This window comes from Urocampus carinirostris, chromosome 5 (genome assembly GCF_059441175.1).
Source record: "Urocampus carinirostris isolate Australia breed hairy pipefish chromosome 5, RoL_Ucar_1.0, whole genome shotgun sequence".
In the NCBI taxonomy this organism is placed as follows: Eukaryota; Metazoa; Chordata; class Actinopteri; order Syngnathiformes; family Syngnathidae; genus Urocampus; species Urocampus carinirostris.
The window spans coordinates 31,755,845-31,777,880 of NC_142353.1; the positions used below are offsets into that span (position 1 = coordinate 31,755,845).

Consider the following 22,036-nt stretch of genomic DNA (forward strand, 5'->3'; position numbering starts at 1 on the left):
GATCTGCTAATGGAATATATTTCTTTTCCTACTCGAGATCTAAAAAGAATCCCAGAAAATGGCAAAGTTATCTGCTGACAGAGTATTCTTTCTAATAGTAGATCTAAAAATAATCCCTAAAGTGGTTGAAAATTATCTGTTCTTGGAGCTTTTTTTCCCCTAGTCTAAATTTAAAAAGCGAATAGAGCAGGTTTTTTCTTTATTTATTGTTTGGAAAAAAAATCCTGAAATAGAAAAAAAAAACTCATTTGAGCATTTTCTTACTAAAGATTTAAAACTCATCATTGTCTGCAACATTATTTGCCAAATCTAATAATGTAGATAGTTATAAGCTTTCTAATTTTACAGTAATTTTGGACCAATTTTAAATACAATTTAATCAAAACAATTTTTTTCTTAAAACCAGAAAAACGTTCACCTCATATTTTTAAATTAGATTTGCTGTTAAAAGATCTGCACAGTATGGATTTCTTTTCTGTGCCATTTTTGTTCAGCTCTTCTCAGTTGTTTTCATAAATGACCGGTGTTGTGCCAAAAATGTCCTTTTCTGCAACTGGGCAAGGTTAAAAATATTACCACAGTGCCCTCTTGTGGTTTAGTGTTAAAATAACATGTGAAATAATAAACTGGTTCTAAAAAACTCAATGATATGATAATTTGTTCAAAATTTTAGAAGTCAAGTCACATTTATTGGACTGCACAGGCCACAATTACCTTGTGACCTTGGAGATCTGCTGCAGATATGGGTACGGCCTGGCGCGGTATTTACACCTTCTCCACCATCCCCTGATCTGTAACTGCCATGGGGGCAAGGGAATACTAAAAACCTCTAATGAGGAAAACCGTAAACCTTGAGAAGGGGCCTCACAAGGGGTAATCCCCCTTGCATGATAACTAGGCTGCAATAGATTTTGCATTGTGTAACAATACCAGGGTCCCCGCTGATCCTTGAAAAACCTTAAAAGGCATTGAATTAATTAATCTAAAAATAAGACCTTAATTTGCGTTAAATGTCTTGAATCCAATTTTTAAAAGTCTTAAAATGTGAACATATAAAAATGAGATATATATTTGTTTGAATTAAAAATATTTTGTCACATTTATCAACAATTCAACGATTTACTTTGGTGGCAACATAGCGTGACCACAATACCCAAACTATCAAAATGGTGATGTGGAATAAGTTTATTTTTGTTTGTTTCAATTGTGTTTTTTTATTTCTCAACTTGGTCTTAAAATTGATTTCAAAAGGCATTACAAAAGTCTTTAAAAGTCTTGAATTTAACTTGCCATAAGCTGTAGGTATCTCGACCAGCACACAGGGTAGACCCAATCGCGTAACCTTTCCTCATGGTTTTATTGAAAGAAAGAGGAAGGGCACTGGACGCGGGAAGAAAGTTGTTCTCGTACTTTGATTGTGTTAGGGTTAATATTTTCGTAATAGGTTAAACTGGAGTGATCAGTAAGAGAGGCAAATGTAGTTTTAGAATTTATTCACAGCTGTGGGCAGACGGATTCAAAAGTCTCACCGTCTCACAAGTTTCCCGCGGTGCAATCGGGTTTTGTTCAAAAAGCGTGCGCAGGCGCAGAAAGTATCAATGACGTCACACATACGTCTACGGTTCAAAGTTCGCACATGCGCAGTAATAACCAACGACGTCATATATCTTTCGGTTCAAAAATGGTACAATAGTAGAAAACGTGTTGTAATATGTCAAACTCATCTGGATTATTTGTAACATAGAAGACAGAGAAATACACAATTAACTAAATATGATTAGCTTTGACATTTCCCCCCTGTTGTGGATTTCGAAGGATATCAGTGATAATACCAGAGATTTTCAAGTTAACACATCATTAAGAAATACAACAGGTTAGTAGTTTCGTGGAGGGGCGAAAAACCTTCGTAAAGGAAAAAATTCCCCTCCTCCCACCTCATTTTCATGAGGTCGAGAGTGTTTCTTATACTAGGAAATGTAGTAGTAATGTGCGATAGCTAAAAACACAAAACAAAAACCCTGCCTGTGCGTTGGTCTCCACAGGGCCTGGATGACTTGGTGAACGGGACTCGATTAGCTTACCCGCTCAGATCTTCGCGTGTGCAATGGGGAGGTTTCCCTTTAGGGATAAGTCCTTTTAGACAATGTTGTCTAAGTCCATTTAAATTTGGTGTATGGGAACTGATACCAATGTAACAAAGCAGTCCGCAAAGTCCAAAATTTTCAACATTACGATAGAAGAAATTGAACCTAATCTCGTTTCTTCCCTCAGTTGTTAGGATTCTTATTTTGGTACTTTTACGACCATTTCTCTAGATATCATTGTAGAATCTAATGCCTATTCTTTCGGAAGAATAGATTAGGGCACTATTGGCAGCTTTGATGCAGTTTTTTATGAGCATGGGCACCTTAAGGATCCCCACACCTCCTGGCGTGATGTGTTGCTTGTAGATGAGGTGTCACCATCCAGTTGTCAACATTGGATTGCTCCTCTTTTTGGATCTGGCAAGTTAGCTTCTTCCCTGAGATGACAACAGCCTCCTGCGTCGAGGCGGACGTGTGTAGGAGACACAGTTGATGGCGCGAGTGCTAGCACACTCCCCAGAATCCTGACCGCTGTCCTTGGAAAGAAGTTAGGTTTGACGCTCCCTGTGGGCTGACAGAACTCCATCATCTGATCAGCAGGGGTCACCTTCTGTATGGATGAGAAGCATAAATCAATACCATAGAACTGGATATTCAGGGAAAGCTGCAGTTGGGGAAAAAAGGATAGTCAGGACTTAAATTTTTTTTTTTTTTAAATTAAATAAATTGTGCTATGCTATTTCTTCCCCCCTATTGAGACTTCATGGCTCAAAACAAATTAAAAAAAAAAATCATTTATAGATTTGTATATTTTCTCAAGTTGTCTTTATGTTTATTTTAAGTGAAAATCAAAATCCCCACTATAAGTTGCCCTATCCATTTTGAGCGTTCTATCCCAAAATTCCAACTCGCAGATTAACAATTTATTTTTTAAATTGTCAGTTCTAAATTTCAAATTTTGCTTTTTCACTAAATCTAGTCACTGAATCAGTTTAACCATTATCTGTCAGAATAGTTTACCCTGATTTGAGTGTTTGAGTGTTCTCTTTTGTAGATTGATCACATTCGAGAAAAAAATTTGTATGCACTTTTTATTTGCATTTTCTTTCGATTTTCAATGTGTTATCTTGCTGTTGGCCATTCCCCTCGAGGCAGATGACCAGGATAGATTGTTAAATTACCAATTTAACCCGAGAAAAGACGTTTTTATTGTTATGATTCACCCTTTGTTTTACCTTTTGTAAAAATCATAACCTATACATTATCTTTTCAGTAAGTACATTTGTTCAAAATAACAGTATTTTGCAAAGAAAGCAGGTAATTCACGCTCAAAGTGAATGATTTTGCCAAAAATGAAAAATACCATCCCAAAATGTTCTCAATGTGGGCGATTTTCTAATGGTAAACGGTTATTTTAATTGATTTTTGTTAATCAATTTGACAAACATTGTAAATTTTGTAATATTACAACATTTCTTTTGTGTAATATTTTTCTATCCGTCCAAATTTCGTAATTTGAATCTCAAAAAACAGTTATATGGAGAGCTTATTCAGAAGACAATTTTTCATCAATTTCGGAAAAAACTAGGTTTTAACTTATATTTTACGGAATGTCTCAATGTTCCCCCCTGAGTTAAAACCTAAGTTCACAATCTATGAATAGGAGTGAAATCAGACACATTTATAAATTTGCAAGATGAATTTATCAATCGTCCTCAAATACATTTACACTTTGTATTAACAAGACTCTACATAACTTCAAGCAGACGTATTCTTGAATGTTGTCTTTCAGTCTTTTGATTTGCTTATTCCACATTTCATTCACCATTTGAATGTTGCTTTTGGCCCATCAAAAATAGTTTTTCAAAAATGTGTCCATGTCAAACACAAAATGACTTTATTGACTTTTTTGTCAATTTCACTGGTAACGACTGCAGGAATCTCCTGTTAGCTGTCTGAAAAGCAGCTGGGATGTGCCCCATCACTCCCTTGATGTCGTTGTTGATGAGCGTAGCTGGGATGTGCTCCATCTCACTCCCTTGGCCTCGCTGTTGATAAGCGGCGCAGATAATGGATGACTGATGTCTTTGGCTCTTTCAGCAAATGATTTTTGTCCATGATTTCTTTTTGACAGGGTGGTATGTCCTTTGAAGAGTAAATGGACTTTCAAAAAGAAAGAGTCTTTTTGTGGAATTCACTGGCATTTAAGAGTCTCGCTAATTCCATTGTGCTTATGTAGTGGGATTTTTTAGTAAATTGGCCGGATTATTCAATGTCTTAAATTTTTCTCTAAATTTAAGTACTAGTAGACATTATCTTAGTTTAATCAATTTCTCTTCATTGATTTCCCATGCAATTATTTTTAAATTAGCCCGATATGTCTCAAAATCAACTAATCCGTTATTTCCTATGGCCCTCTTCAAGATTGATCAGTTTCTCATTGTCTTCTAAAAATGCTCTTCCATAGAAACCGTTTCCTTTTAACTTAACCAAAAGTCAGTATTTGTTACACATTTGTTTATCATTTGTCAATCGTAACACTCATTCTAAAAAAATTCACACATTTGTTTATCATTTGTCAATCGTAACACTCATTCTAAAAAAATTCAGTGTGTAATCAATTGTCCTCCCAATTTCCTTTGGGCTAAATTTGTCAAAATTCCAAACCCTCACACTAAACATCAAAAATCTCAAAAGATCAACAAAAATTTCTCAAAAAATGCCAAATCGAACTTAATGTCATAACTTCTCTAATTGTATTTTCTTCTCTCTGTAACCATAATCAATCTTTTATTGATTCAATATAGAGCCATACATACTTGTCACTTATGAATTATCTTGAGTGTATCTATTTTGTTTATTCATTATCTTTTATTCTGCGCAACAATCTTTGTTTCTACGCACTAGTCTTCGTTCTAAGCATCCTTTCGAGATCCCTTGTGATTAAAGCTAAACAAATTAACGATCTGGTCCGACTTAATACTTGTTTCTTTTTTTTCCTGTTTAGAAGAAAAAAAATAGATTCAGTGACTGAAATAGCTTCAGCTACGTTATGATTTCTAGTCTCCAATTCTTCTTTGTGTTAATTTGTCGTCATTTTCAAACTTCTTTCAAAATTTTGATTATTTGAAATGGTTCAAATGACCTATTGAGAGTAATCTATTATTGAATACGAGAACAACTAAGGAGATAACCTTTACATATTACGCCTCTTTTGAATTTGTCCATTTACGAACGAGAAGATGAACACTAAAATTATGGACGGTTTTCCAGTCATCTTCATTGCTTTTTTCGTCCCTGCTTTATCAGGAGCAAAACTACATGTCTTAAAGTTATTACCCTTTTTGCTATTCGCATATTCAACAAGAAATGATTAGTTCGGTTACTCAAATTTTCTTTCTTTTTAAACTATTCTGTATAGTTATCTTGTATTATACACTCATTGTTTTCATTTCCCCACGTCATTTATGCTGGGGACGCAACTTTTTTCCCTTTAAATTGTCATTATCATTTAGTTACTCTTTAACAAAGATTTAACACATTACAAGCCTAATCGTTAATTTGGTTTTGTTATACGAGTTTTATTTTCCTGCACGCCGATCTTAGCTAACGAGATCTCATCGCTTCGAGATTACGTCATTGTTGTTGGTAATTCTTGTCGAGTGAAGGTCAGTCTTTTTATTAGACAAACGGCTTTTTTCCTTGTTCAATTCATCAAAGAGAGCTTGCTTTTACGGCTCATTTGCTTTGATGATTGATATCACGAATTATGTTGTACTAAGATGTTAAAGAGAGAAGTACAGAAAGTAGAAAAGTGGAAAAAAGACAAGCCTGTTATTTGCAATTACCATCAACAAATGCAGAAAATAAATTAATAATTTGATGATCAAAACTGAATGAATACACAGATATCTTTGTATCACTTAATTTCAGGGGTTATTAGATCTCTCCCAAGATCTATAAATCTTTTAGCAAGCTAGTACAGGGAATTCAAAATCCCTATCAAATTATCATTATTGATAGTTCAGTATTAAAATTGTTTCATATATATATTATATGTGTGTGCAGCACGGTGGCGCATTGGCCAGCACGTGTGCGGCATTATTAAGGACCTGGGAACAGGTGTGTGTGTTCCAAGCCAGCCACTGGCTCTTGTGCGGAGCCTGCATGATCTCATTGTTTCCGTCCGGCTATCCGGATTACTTACCTCATTCAAAAACATGCATTTCAGGTGGACTGGCTGGTCCAAATTGTCCCTACGTGTGAATAAGCTAGTGAATTTGTGTGCCCTGCAATTGGCTTGCAACCAGTTCAGGGTGTCCTCCAATCGCTGCTCGATGGTCGCTGTGATGGACTCCAACAAGATGAGATCTACTTGTCATAGTTATGGTTCATACCGGCCGAATATGAACACAAAACTTTCCTGGTTCTCACCTGTAACACCTTCATTGATGACATATTCCTTTAATATCATAAAAATTGGTTTTTCACTTACCATTGTTCATCACATGTAATATCTTCATCATGTTATTTGTGCTACCTTTCGGTGATCCCATTTTCTCCTCAGCGGGTTGTTGAGTCCAAATGAGACAAGAACCAAAATTCTAGAACTCAAAAACATTGTTAGTGCAACACTTTTGCTGTAAAATCAAACTTTACCTTAGGTCCTTTGTAGTGTTTTCACGAAAGTTCTCTAACAATATTCTAGTCTATAATATTTCCCATTATGGCAACGAAATAGTGTAGTGTTCGATAGTATATCTATGTTCGTTTGCCTTCAATTAGATTTTCATCCCTTAAATAATTTCCGTTAATTTGTATAGCTTATCTATAGAAATACTGTCACATGTTTTGCACAATGCTGACAACTTTTTTACTGTGATGTCTATTCACCAAATGCATATTACACAAACCTCAATTGTATGTAACATCTTACATGCAATTATTTTTGTGTAAATATTGTATCAATTATAACTAGAACCTTATTTTCTCTGTTCCTTTACCTTACTTTGAAGATGGATTGTTATGCCAAATTTCATTGTCAGTCACAATATGTTAACCCATTTTGTAACTATGTCGGTAAAGGTATATTCTAATCTATTATAAATGGTTTGCATTTATATAGTGTTTTCAAGACCCTAGAGGAACTCCAAAAACACTAATGTGATGTTTTTCATACTTTTGTCTCAAGTTTTTCATATCCAATTTTCAGCGAATTATTTTTTCTTTAAATAACTTTTCCCTTTTACATTCCTTCTTTCTCTTACTTGTATTCCACTTCCTTCTACCAACTCTTATTTACTTGCATTATCCTTTCTTCTTTTTCCGCTCTGATCAGTCCACATCTTGTGTCTCTTCCTTTCCTCATCTTTTCTTTCCTGTCGTGAACTAATTCAGCCTTCAATCTGATCTTCGTGCCTACTTCCTTTAAAACCTTTCTTCAAAAACTTCGAACTTTCACTGTCCATCTAACAACTTCCTTACATGCTTTGCCAACAATACATTCCCTACATAACACTTTTTCCTTCTGCACCTTCTAACACCCCTTTTAGCTTACCAGCCTAAATGTAAAAATGACGTGTATTGATCTACGAGTCATTTTATCATTTTTATTCCCCTCAATGAATTTTCCCTCCATATTCATTGAAAATAATTATTCGCTCTATTTTGATAATTTTGTACAAAACACCTTTTATCTCTATTCCATTCCAATTGGCTCAATTTGATTTTTCCCCCGTCTTTACAGTCCTTAATTTTCTAATTTAGAACTGAAAACCGGAATATTCTATCTTTATTTTTGTTATTGTATCTTTAGTAAGTGTTATTCTGGCATTAACTCATTTAATGCATCTAAAATAACTCAAACATAAGTTTTCTAAACTTAGCACACCTAAATTTATCGTTTTCCAATTGAAAAAACAAAAAAATTTGGACCGAAAAAAAATTATTGGAACCCCTTAGGCCCGCAAGCGTTATGTTGTACACCGTTAGCGTCAAACGCCGATTTCCCAAAAAACGAACGTTTTCGATTCCTAACGCGATGTGCTCTCGGTTCCACCCAAAACCAACATTTTTTAACGGTCTTACTGTTTAAAAAAAAACGTTTCTCTCGTTGCAATGTGCACTTCGCTTCCTTTTTTTTTTCCTTTTAAAAATGCGCGCGCTCTCTCGTTTGCGGCAATAATCTTCGTATTTTTCTATATTTTTTTTTCTTTTCAGTTACGTGGGCCGATTAAAGCTACCTCAAACAGACACATAAGACAAGAAGAATAAGAATATAGGAAAGAATACAAACATTTACACATTGAACAAACATAAAACATTTGACAAGACAGAGTGGGCCCACAAAAAATTAGTTTAATTTTAGACCGTGTACACTTTTTTATGAAGCCATGCAGTTTACTTAAACCTTATTTTATTTTATATAACCACAGAGGGATCCGTCCTTTTTTTGAAAAAGGACAATGGGAAAAGTGGGGGGGTCGTCTCTGTACCCCTCCCCCTTACTTTTCTTTCCCATTCTACCGTCCCCACCTTGGGGTTAGTGTCGACATTTCCGTCCCGAGGCAATCCATTCCGTCTCAAACAAAAAGTTTGAGTATTTAAAATACTTCGTATTTTATTCTGATTCCTTTTGGGTATTTACTTAGCTAAGATTTTGTAATGGCTTCTCAAGCCCACATATGGCGCCCGTCAACACTATGATCACTCTTCTGTGGCCAATTCAACTTTATCTTTTTATAAAAAATGGCTTCGTTCCTAGAATTATTCCAAATTTTTATATTACAAATGCATCTCTTACCGATCACTTCATCCTGGTTCGTTGACGGTGACGCGGACTTTGAAGGGTTTCCTTTGTTCTAGACCACGCGGTAGAATTGATTGTTTTTTTTTTTTTTTTCTCTTCTTTTTCAACTTCAAAATACTACGTACTGTCCCGGTTTCGACAACAAAATGTTAGGGTTAATATTTTCGTAATAGGTTAAACTGGAGTGATCAGTAAGAGAGGCAAATGTAGTTTTAGAATTTATTCACAGCTGTGGGCAGACGGATTCAAAAGTCTCACCGTCTCACAAGTTTCCCGCGGTGCAATCGGGTTTTGTTCAAAAAGCGTGCGCAGGCGCAGAAAGTATCAATGACGTCACACATACGTCTACGGTTCAAAGTTCGCACATGCGCAGTAATAACCAACGACGTCATATATCTTTCGGTTCAAAAATGGTACAATAGTAGAAAACGTGTTGTAATATGTCAAACTCATCTGGATTATTTGTAACATAGAAGACAGAGAAATACACAATTAACTAAATATGATTAGCTTTGACAGATTGTGATCGGAACATAGAAGTGGATCTTCCGTAGCGAGTGATGGCGGTGTCAGAAACCGAAAAACTGCTCGGTAGCATGGACTGGGAGAACAAGGCGTGGTCAGGGTTGGAAGCGAGTCGTAAGCCAGAACGGGAGAGTAGGCGTAGTCGGGGACAGACAGACGTGGTTAGGAGCAAAACAGGTCGTAGCCGGAGACAGACGGGAGCAAAAATGGGACAGGTGGGAGTCAGGGTCGCATAAAGCTTGCCTAGTATTCACTGAGGTTCGCAAACGGACTGACAACAGCGGAATGACAGGACTGGGTTTAAGTAAGGACAAGGAGCCAATCAGAACCCGCGGCGGTTAGCACCAAATGAGTGGGCACAGCTGATTCAAATTTGTAATCATGACAGTAGGAACCCTGAATACACAAAACACAGTGAACATCAATAAAAAACACAGGTAATATGTATAAAAAATGTCCAAAACACATATAAGTCAGACCCCCAGCCAAAGTATAGAAAAAAACTGTGACTTATAATCCGAAAAATACATTATTTATTTTAAAATCTCTGAATTTTTAATCAACAACGTCAATTGAGTTGTGTATTTTTTCAAGAAGATACCTCCCCAACTCCATGTTACATAACAGAAACAATCAGCCGTGTAAAGCGATGATCTCCGGTCGATTCCTTTACGTATTTTTGCCGATTACGTTCTCTGTCTATTTTTTCCTTTTAATAAGTAGCTGACGAGCTGTCTGAACGCCAGAAAAAGCCCCCTCAGTCTCTCAAGGGAATGCGGAGGTTGCCTGGGAGACAGTCAGCACTGTAAAGTGACACTCCAGTCTAACCGTTTTTTTCCTTCTCTTGCCAGTTTGAACGGCTGGAAAACTCTTATGGTTTCTTTGTGGTGAAATCACACGCTCACAAAATGTTATTTGCTGAGTGTGCTTTCCCCTTCAAAAAAGGGAAGTGGGATCTTCACCAAGAAGGAATACATTCTTTAAAAAAAATACAAGGAAATAGACATGTAAAAAAAAACAAAAATATACAACAAAATACTTGACAATACAAAACCAAATAAATGACAAGATACATCACAAAATACACAACAAAATACATGAAAAAAATACACTGCAAAATACGCAAAAAAAATACATGATAAAATACATTAAAAAAACTACCATGTACACGGCAAAACACAAAACAAAATAAATGACAATATACATAACAAACTACATTACAAAATACAGAAAAATTTACAAGATAAAATATATAAGAACATAAATGACAAACTATATGACAAAATACATACAATAAAAGACATGGAAAAAACCTAAAAAAATACACAACGAAATACTTGACAATACAAAACCAAATGAATGACAAGATACATCACAAAATACACAATAAAATACATGAAAAAAATACACAAAAAATATGCCAAAAAATACATGATAAAATACATGTCAAAAAAACCTACAAAATACACAGCAAAATACAAAACAAAATAAATGACTAGATACATAACAAACTACATTACTAAATACATACAAATCTAAGATAAAATATACAACAACATAAATGACAAAATACATTACAAAATACTTAACAAAAGACATGTAAAAAAACTAAAAAATACACAACAAAATACTTGACAATAAAAACGCAAATAAATGACAAGATACATCACAAAATACACAACAAAATACATGAAAAAATACACAAAAAAATATGCCAAAAAATACATGATAAAATACATGTTAAAAAAAACTACAAAATACACAGCAAAATACAAAACAAAAAAAATGACAAGATACATAACAAACTACATTACTAAATACATAAAAATCTAAGATAAAATATACAACAACATAAATGACAAAATACATTACAAAATACTTAACAAAAGACATGTAAAAAAACTAAAAAATAGACAACAAAATACTTGACAATAAAAAAAACAAATAAATGACAAGATACATCACAAAATACACAACAAAATACATGAAAAAATATACGTCGAAATACGCTAAAAGATGCATGATAAAATACATGTAAAAAATACAAAATACACAGCAAAATACAAAACAAAATAAATGACAATATACATGACAAACTAGATTACCAAATACATAATAAAATACATGTAAAAAGAAATACAGCATATATGACAAATTACTCGACAATACAAAACCAAATAAATGACAATATACATGACAAAATACACTAAAAAATACATGATAAAATACATGAAAAAAAGACTACAAAATACACGTCAAAATACTAAATCTAATAAATTTCAGAATAAATATCAAAATAAATATAAATAAAAGACAATATACATGACAAACTGCATAAATTAATAAATTGACTTTATTTCAAATGTTAAGGTATTATATGATTTGTTTATGTGTTCGTTTATCCATACGACAAATATTTGTAGGTATTTATTCATTTATACATTATACATAATGTATACATGTGGCATGATCACGCACTGTCTCTTTAAACTTTCGTATTAAGGCAGGGGCCTCAAATTATCATTCTGTGGGCTGAAATTGGCCGTTGGACCGTGAGTTTGCTCTACATGCTCTACACGATGGCGTCTTTTTGGCTATCATTCTTTCCCTGATTTTTGGGCCACTTATTTCTAATTCAAAGCACATTGCAAAAAACATTGTTTCTGGTAACCTAGGGATACTAAAAAAAGCAGGCGAAGGGTTTCTATACTCACTTGTTTCTTTAAGATAGTAACTTTCTAATCCTCGATTGATTGATTAAGTGCTGGAAACGGGGTCATCGATGAAGAACAAATCGAGGATTGATGATAGCAGATGACGGGCGAACTGGAGAGCAAAGAAGAAGAAGATGACATCATCAGTTATGTAAAGCTAAAAGGACGCCAGCTGTAACTCCTCAGAAAACTGGGAACCCAAAACCGTATCGTCAGACTTGTTGGATTTGCGTTTTTTGGTCCTGGAAATGTGCGACTTTTACTGGTCCCATAACGGTTCTGTACAAGAACATAGTAAATCCATAAGAACAGTGTCCGGGTTTATTCTATGACTTAATAAAGCAAAGGTATCGGATCATAGATCAGGAATCCCACTGCCTCGCTTGGCACCACTTCCTGTGTTGTATCTTGGGCAAATACAGCCTGGTGCCACCCATCTCTTCCCAGATCTTTTTTGGGGGGTAGGGATTTGCTCCCCCACATGAAACAGATCGTCTCTTATTTTGTGTACATCAGACATTCAAAATAAAAACAAATTAATCCCACACATACATTATCCCTACCCAGAGAGGCAAATTTCTTCCCAAGATTAAATATTTGGATCGCAGAAAGCATAATTAGGGGCATCATAGTGTTAGCTTGGCGTTAGCGTAGCATTAGCTGCACACTTTTCAGTACATTGAACATACAAAACGAACACAAACTAACACCTCACAAATAATTTTCAATTCTAACCAGAATGATCGTCTTCCATGAAAACCTCAGCAAGAATTTAACATTAGCTTAGCGTCAGGTCGTCATTAGGTTAGGGTTAGCTTAGCATTTGCCCCGCACCTTTGCGAGGCGTAAACATCAACCTAACACAAACTAACACCACACAAACATTCTCTATGCTTATATAACCTTTGAGTACATTGAACATATAAAACTAACACCAAAAAATTGTCCATACCCATCAGAACACATCTTCCAAAAAACTAGCTGTGACTTAACATAAGTTTAGCACTAGCTTAACGTTAGCTGCTGTAAGGTTCCCCTGAATCTCAGCCATCTTCTTTTAATCTTAAATGCTTAGAAAAGAGAACCAGAGGCGTGTTCAGGAGAGTGAGTGATTGCTATCGCGAGCTATCGCTAGCTTCTGAACGGCCAGTGATTATTGAGCGCTCGCGTGCCCGAGTAATCACGGGAGAAAGACCGCTTACTTTGATTTCCAACATGGCGTCGACAGTGCAGAAGATGGAGGATCTCACCCTGACGAGTGCTGTTGGCGATGTAATATATCGTCTTACATTGCCTGGTAATGTTTGTGAACAATGCAAGACAGGTATGACCCTTCCACTGCGTTTAGGATAACCTTAACTGTGTCAATATGCGAACTGTCGCTCATATCAGCCAACTCGCTCAAAGCAAGCTGTAGAACGAAATCCATTGTACTGTCGTCGGCCATTTTGGATCAGTAAGGCAATCACAGTGAGCGATTACAAAACGTTCAGCAGTGCGCGGCAAGCGATTATCAAGAGACTACATGTCTGATCACTCTCCTGAACACGCCTCGGAAGACTGCATATTGCCCTTTAACTTATTACTGGATGCCAGAAAGATTGAATACATATCTGTGGAGCCTTTTTCAGCAAACTGCAGAATAAGTCTGTTTTTATCTAAAATAGTGCCTAGTCTTAAAAAAGAGAAAAGTTATATATATATATATATTTTTTATATTTTTGAAATTTAGATCTCCAAAATATACTGTAAAATAAAAAATAAAACATCTTTGTGAAACATGCAAAAGTATTTCCAAACAAAAATCCATTTATTTAATTTTAAGTTACATGACAATGTTGAGCAAAAAACCCCAAGATATTACTTTGATAATCTAAAGCAGAATTTTAAAAGCAGTTGAAAATGTCGGTATGAGCCAAAATTTAAATTTCATAAAATCTACTTATAGTAACCACTCCCATCATTCCCTTGATTTGAGTTAATCCGTTCCAAAACCACCCGTATTGGGTGGATTTCCGCAAAGTAGAAGTTCTTTTGATGCCGCAAAGCACTGTGGGACTTGTAGTCCAAACCCCAAACCCAAATGATACACGCAAACTCAATTACTTGCAAAAAAACCCCTTCATGTGTATTGGTGGCTTTCTCTGTTATATTTCCTGACCCCACAGCAGAAATTCATATATAGTGGCCGCAACAGTTCTATCCATCCATGTGTAGTGGAAGTCCATGTTTCTGGCATGCTTTATTTTGGTCATTTTTTACTTGTTATGGAAAGTTTGCATTTTAAATTCAGTCAGAAAAAAAGGTTTTTATTCATATGCAACCCCAAAATATTGTCATGAGTACCGATGTGAATCACCTGTGCCCGCTCCTTTGGCGCCAACTGCCTCGGACTCTGATTGGCTCCCTGTCCCTATTCAAACCCACACCTATCCGACCCCTTTTGTCAGTCAGTCTGCGAACCTCAGTTAACACTAGGCAAGCCTTTTTCGACCCTGACTCCCACCTGTTTCTTGCTCACGTCTCTTCCCCTGCTTCGACCCATTTTATATCCTGACCACGTCTACTCTCCCGTCCCGGCTTTCGAACTCTTTTTGTCCCCGACCACGTCAACTCTCCTTTCCTGGCTTATGACTCGTTTCTGACCCCAAACACGTTTTTCCTCTCCTGTCCCGGCTACTGACCTGTTATTCCATATCCGACACCGCCATCGCTCGCCACGGAAGATCCACTTCCGCGTTCAGAGCGACCTGCTTCCCGCGTCCAGCAATCACCGGATCGTGGGCGCAACCCTTTTTCTTCCAATAAAACTTGTGAGAAACGCAATGCAAATGGGTCCTGTCTCCGTTCTGGTCCTGACAAATATTTGCAATTCAGTTTAAATGTAAGAATAAAAATGACCTAAAAAGTAACGAAAATTTAGATCTTTTTTTCTTTACATCAGAAGCGGCAATAATAATTTCATATCTAATTAGGTAAACTACCTCAAAATCTTGTATAATTCTGAACAATTTCACCTATAATGAGCTGTTCTGTTGAGAAACAACACAAAAATACTGTATACATGTTTTTTTTATAAACTTTAAAGTATTTAAAAAAAAAACCTTTCATCTTAAATATTACGGGAAATTCTGAATTTTCCAGTAAATCGATCTTGAAGTATGGTGAATATTCGAGGGATTTTGAAGAATTAATTTATGATACATTTATATCAAGAACTTGATTGTTTTAAGGTTTAAAGAATATGTGACTCATGTTTTTTTTTCTTAGTGCTCTGCTTATTTTATCAGAAAATAGCAACATGAGGAAATTCCACATATTTTAGGGCACGTACGAATTGCTGGACTCATTCTCACCGGAATTCTGCTTGTTTTGTCTGTCGACAGGGGCAAAGAGGTCACCCTGGTCCCTCAGGCCTACCTGGTGAACCCGTGAGTATTTTTCATTGAATTTATTTCTTGGGGAGTACAAAAACTGCTTGCTAATAATAACTGCGGAATAAAAACTCAACGGAAGTGACGTGGATTGCATCCGTCCAAAAAATTATTGTTTTAATTTTGTGTGTTTGATATGGTGCGGCAAGGTGGCGCCAGAGAATTTTTCGTCATATTTTTTCGTCATGTTTAATATTTTGTTTTTATTATCTCTTTTGGTTTGTTTCCGTATACTTAAAAGGATGACCACCCTACAGAGATAGCTACAGAGTTAAATAAAAACAAAAACTTTCTTTTTACAAAAAAAAAAACCCAGGAAACTCAATTGTGAACATTATAAATTCAATTATTATGGCTATAATTTTTCTAACATTAATTTAATTAACGGTATGTATAATGTAAATTTTAAAATAATAATACAAATGATTAATTCCATAACGATGAAAAATAATAATTATTGTTGTTATCATTATATTTACTATTAGGTTCGAGAGCGTTCTCTATTCGGGCAGTGAAATGCTCTTCCCCCTGAGATTCGATCTGCAACATTGGTGGAACTGTTTAAATCTAGGCTTAAAATTATACTTCTATTCTCTAGCATATGAAAAACCTATATTTTAGAATAGAATAGAATAGAATATACCTTTATTGTCATTGTTACAAAATGGGTTAACATATTGTGACAACGAAATGGGGCATGACACTCCAGTTTTACACATTCACAGTGAGGTAAAAAAAATAAGAAAATAAAGGAACAGAGAAGATAAGGTTATAAAACAAGGAGGATAAGGTTATAGTTATAATTTACAAAAAAATTTACACAAGAAATGTCGGCATATAGGATGTTACATACAGTTTGGTATCGTAAGGGTTTGTGCTGACGATATCTGTGTATTATTTGTTATTGCAAGATCCAGGCGGGTCATCCTGGAAGTGGGGTTACCTCATGTGTGGTCCCTTCTCAAGGTTTATTAATTTTCCTCATGTTAAGGTTTTTGAGTTTTTCCTTACCCTTATATAGGTTAGATCAGGGGATGGTGTTATAATAGTCTGTGGTCTGTGCAGCCCTTTGAGACTCATTGTGACAAATAAACATGACTTGACTAAGTTAATACCTCTTTATTATTGTAATTCATTTTATTCAATCTTATTTATAATATTTTGTGTTTATTTATTTTATGTGATGACTTTATACTGTGTAGCAATGTTGTATGACTCGGCTGAGGATCGAACCAGCAACCTCCCAGTTACGGGGCAGGCGCCCTACCTTAAGTCCACCGTGCTGGTTAATAGTGATATTAATGATAAAAACGTAATATCAATAACAAAAATAACAACAATTACCATTATTATAAATTTATGGATTTATTCATGATTTAGTTTTTATTGATATTTGATTTAAAAATCATCTTATTGAACAATATTCAAATTAATTTTGATGTATTTATTTATTGTTTATTTATGCTGATTATTTTGAACTGTTCTGTTCATAACGTTTATAATGTATTAGATTTATATTAGTATTATAATAGTAATATTATAAATAATAAGAGTATATATTACTATTTTTCGTATAAATATAATCAATGTTTTTGTTTTTAAATATTTTCTTATTAGATATTTTTTATTACTTATTATGATATTGAATATTATTTCATTCATGTTGGTTTTAATGATTATAATTATCTTCTTTTGTCATAGGGGCCATTCCAATAAAATATTTTTATTATTATTCGGGGTACCTAGATGAAAATGTATAGTTCACGAAGGTTATAACATGGGAAATTTGGATATTAATATTTTAATAATTAGAGCTATTTATACAAAAAAATCCTCAATGTAAGGCAGGGGTCTCCAACATGTTGGGGGGACCAGCTGAGGTGCCCAGAGACCTGTTCTATTAATAGCTCACCATGGTCATTTTCGAGTAAAATTACTTTGATGGTTGACTGATTCTATTTTTAACCCTACTTCCAGTTAGAGGTGAGATTGGGTCTAAAAATATCCATCCCAATCCGACCCAGCCCTCGCGTATTTAAGCCTAGCCCAGCCCAAGTCCGATGAATTAATCTTTGAGGGACCAAGATCGAAGCAAACGGGTTTTTTTATATTTCATTTGTGAGGAATCCGGAGGGGTGTGGCCTAAGATCTTACCTCTACTTCCAATAAATAACTTGGTATTAACATAGTAACAACATAGTAATAACACGATCACTTGCTATTTTAGAAATGCATATCAAACACGCTTCCCTTTGCACTAATTAGTAACAAAACGTAGCTCACAGCTTGCAAAAGGCCGAAGATCCATGGTTTTAGACGCTGGAAATTCTTTTTTTCTTTCACAACTCGCCATGACTCACGGCACCGTTAATAAAGAGGACTTGCTTGGATGGGCTCCCAGGATGTTTTTTATCAAGCGATACAAAACAGGACGCCAGAGAGGATATTAACCCAGAAACAACAGCTATCAGTTTTTGAGGAATCTCCTGGCAAGCATGCAATTGGGCTCGGGACGCCCCGGGCCGTTTTCCGCACTCCCACACTCCCAAATCTCAGCGCTAATTAACTTCCTGTCTCTTCAACATATTGTGCTTTTATTTGCAAGTACGCTTCATTTTCTTCATCATTTTAACGGCAGCATTCAGCCAAAACAAAGTGGGATAATGCTGCTTTTAAATCGGTCTATTCCAGAAAAAAAATGTAATTAGAGCCCAGAATGACATCTTGGCTCTCCCCAAGCACCACAAGATTCTTTAATTTGACGTTGCCGTGTTTGTGTAACTTATTTTAATTACCTTTTTTTTTGCATACTACCGGTTAGAACGTTCCTTATTTTTATGGCAGAATGTCTAACAATGAGCAGGGCTGCCTAAAACTTGTTTGGTGGCCACCCAAAACCAGACAACATTAAAACAATTAATGTATTCTCCCCCTTTTTTGGCACACAATTATTTTGTACCAGCAGCCCATATTTTAGATAAAATTGATTTAATAAACTGCACTAACAAGCGGTTGTATGTTCAATGATACTTAACACTTACACTTAACTCAAGAAGACGTTTTCACAGACTGAGAGTATACAACTGTAAAAAAAACAAAAGAAAACTACCATAGATCTAAGAATAAAAAACAGAATATTGATACAGGCGGTCAAAAGCAGTGCGTTACGCCAAGGGTTTTTCGCTCTCCTCCGAGTTGTTTACGTCACGTCTTTTCGGATCATGTCACCATCCAAAATAGCGACAACCATATAGTTGGATAGCGATTACGAATACAGTATTTACTAGGGCGCCTAAAGAAAAGGCGTATTGGTGGTAGGGCAACCTACTCGTGTCGTTCGCATACGAAACGGCTCTATGAGCCGTCCTTTGGAAGTGGGAGCCGGTTACCCACCAGTCGAGAGCCAGTTTCCTTAGAGAAGCTATTTTGCTCTTGTGTTTAGCTAAAATGCTTTTTTTAGGAATTTTGTTCTGTTGACTTTGAATTTATTGAGTATATAAAAAAGGTTAAACTTGTCTTTTATTTTATCCTTTTATTTGTAGATTTTTCAATATTTTATTTTATGTTTCCTGTATTTTCAGTGTTAAAATTTAAGTGTTTAGCTTGTTTTATTTTTACCAAATTGAAGTCATTCATAATAATACATAATAAATGGAAAAAAACAAAAACAACCCAAAGGGCCATCTGGGATTCGAAAGAGGCGGCTCTTTTTAGTGAGTCAAGCCAAAAAGGCTGGTTCTCTTAAAAGAGTCAAAATTCCCATCTCCACAACAGACCACTTGAGTTGTATTTCATTTGGAGCTGGCCAGCTTGACGCTAGGATTGGGTATCCACAGATTGAGACAGGTTTATCCATCCATCCATTATCTGCACCGCTTATCCTCAGCAGGGTCGCGGGGATGCTGGAGCCCATCCCAGCTATCTTCAGGCAGTGGGCAGGGGACACCCTGAACTGGTTGCCAGCCAGTCGCAGGGCACACAGACAGACAAAACAGTCACACTTCGGGACAATTTGGACCGGCCAAATCACCTGAAATGCATGTTTTTGGAATGCGGGAGGAAACCGGAGTGCCCAGAAGAAACCCACGGGGAGAACATGCAAACTCCACACAGGAAGATTCGATCTCCTGACCTCAGAACTGTCTCGCACACGCGCTAACCACTGCGCTGCCGTGCTGCCCGAGCCAGGTATAATCGTCGTGAATATAGCGGTTTGTCACAAGATGTAGCTCCAGGTCACCGTTTCATGGGTAATGGATCTGGTGTTGGTGGGATACAGGCTCGGCAGGGGTACCTTGTGAGAGTTGTTACGTAATCATAGCTGGAGTAGTCTGGACCTGCAGCCCTGATATTGCTTTCTCTCCCAACGACCCCTCAGTACCTTCCCGGACCCTATAACAATCTACAGAGCACCCGCTTGTGATCACTATTCTTTTGCCCTCTTCTGACTTTCCTCAGAGTCGATTTAATTGATGAATTTCTTTCCAATGTAATAAGGCGCTAATATACTACAGTTTGCAGTTTGTTTTGGTGGATACATTGACTAATGTGCCCGCCCACCATGGCTGTTTGACTGACAGTATACACCAGTCTAACACAAAAAAAACCCCCTAAAATGCCCCTGTGATGGCATTTCCTGTCTGCTGTCTGTTGCAGAACACAATGCTTGAGACGTAATATAAATGACAATAAAGACAATTCCATTCAAATTGCGCGAAGAAGCTCACTAGCAATAAGCGAACCGCAGAGTAGCGAGGTGTCTCTGTACTTAAAAAGCATCCTGTTGAGGAAATATATGGGATTACATGCCACAAACAAACATATAATAAGTCTTTATTTCCAAGTACAGTAATCAGGAACTAATGTCAGATTATTGTGCAGGAGCTCTTCAGTCAGCCTGAAGCGCCGTTTGCTCGTCTTGTCTATTTAGCCATAACTGCCACATTTGTTTCATTATGAGACTTTTCCCATCCTGTTACTGCTTCCTTCCAACTCAAAACATATGTGCATTAAATAAAAGATTTACTTAACTTCTACCTCTGGCCTTCTGTGTACTGATGACTGTATTTTGTTCCTTCTTTCCAAAGGGCAAAGGAGGAGCAGAAGGAAGCCCCGGGGTCAAAGGATATCCTGGCAGGCAGGTGCAGTACATTTAGTCTTGCACTGTTGCTTGAAGCAGTCCCACACACATGCAAACATAAATTTGAGCTTTGAAAGTAAAATAATGAATAACTTTAACGCCTAATAAACAATATTGTAAAACAGGGGTCACCAACATGGCCTCAGGTAGTTTCCTAAAAGCACCAGATTACCTTGATAATCGCAAGCTTTACAGTTATCATGCTTTTGCTTCTCCCTTTAGCATCACTGCTTTTTGCGACCCATTGCGAATAAATTATATATATATATATATATATATATATATATATATATATATATATATATATATATATATATATATATATATATATACCGCAGCCATATCCCCCTAGTGGGAGGTGGCTAGAGTCATTTCTGACTCTTTTTGGGAGATTGATACAGAGGAGGGGATTCCCAGCCCCCTCGCTCAACCCAACTGAGGTGTTGGGAGTCATTAAGTGACCAAACCCCCAATTCCAACCCATAATGCTGAACCCCAAGCAGGGAGGCAACGGGTACCAATGTTTAAGTCTTAGGTATGACTCAGCTGAGGCTTGAACCACAACCTCCCAGTCTTTGGGCGGGCGCCATACCCCCAAGGCCACCGAGCTGGTTGCGAATAAATACAGTACAAAAAAACACAGTGGATATAGTTTAGGACTATTTCCCAGTATTTAAGAAGCTTGTGAGATTCTGAACTGAATGAAGAGAAAGGCATTGTGGGAGGTAGTTCAGCCTATGGCGTATCAATGCTGTGATTTATTGTAAACCGATAGCAGCCCAGCATTTTATACGAGGTCTACTTATAGCAGTCATGCATCTTAATCGTAACTCATACGAACGAACACTGCAACGTTTTTGGAAAGAAGGAGTGGTTCAGATAGGTGTGGAGAGTAGTTCAGCCAATAGCATCAAGCGAAATGATTTGATGTGGATGCCCTAAAAATATATTTTTCCACACTGAAAACGTAAGGTAGGGATCCCATATCCTGGGGGTTCTACTGTACTAACATAGTGTTGACTTTTCTTTAACCATTATAAAACGAGATCGAAGCAATGGACATTATTCTCCGTGAATATATTCAAAAAATGGATGCATTTCAGTAAAAAGTGAATAAAAACAAATACCTGACAAAGATTAATAGAAAAAATGGCGTCCGTCTGAGGAAGAATTCAAAAAGGTCAGAGAGTGCAGACGAAAGCCGTCAAAGATGTTAAAGTGCGTCTCGCTTCCTTGACTTTTCTTAACCTTAACCAGACGACTCTGTATATTTAAGGTTTCTTCGGGTTCACAGTCAGGTCTCACTGTTTCTGCGTTTATTGTGTCCCGAG

At 36.3% G+C, this 22,036-nt stretch overlaps 1 protein-coding gene across 1 annotated transcript in view; it reads left to right on the plus strand.

Moving 5' to 3' along the window:
• The window catches only part of LOC148366049 (uncharacterized), a 153,000-nt gene that overhangs the window by 50,322 nt on the left and 80,642 nt on the right, over window positions 1–22,036 (plus strand). The window contains exons 8-9 of the mRNA XM_088334992.1: window positions 15,518–15,562; window positions 20,653–20,706. Of these exons, the coding sequence (XP_088191118.1) occupies window positions 15,518–15,562; window positions 20,653–20,706 (99 nt within the window). The remainder of the gene's footprint in view (window positions 1–15,517; window positions 15,563–20,652; window positions 20,707–22,036) is intronic.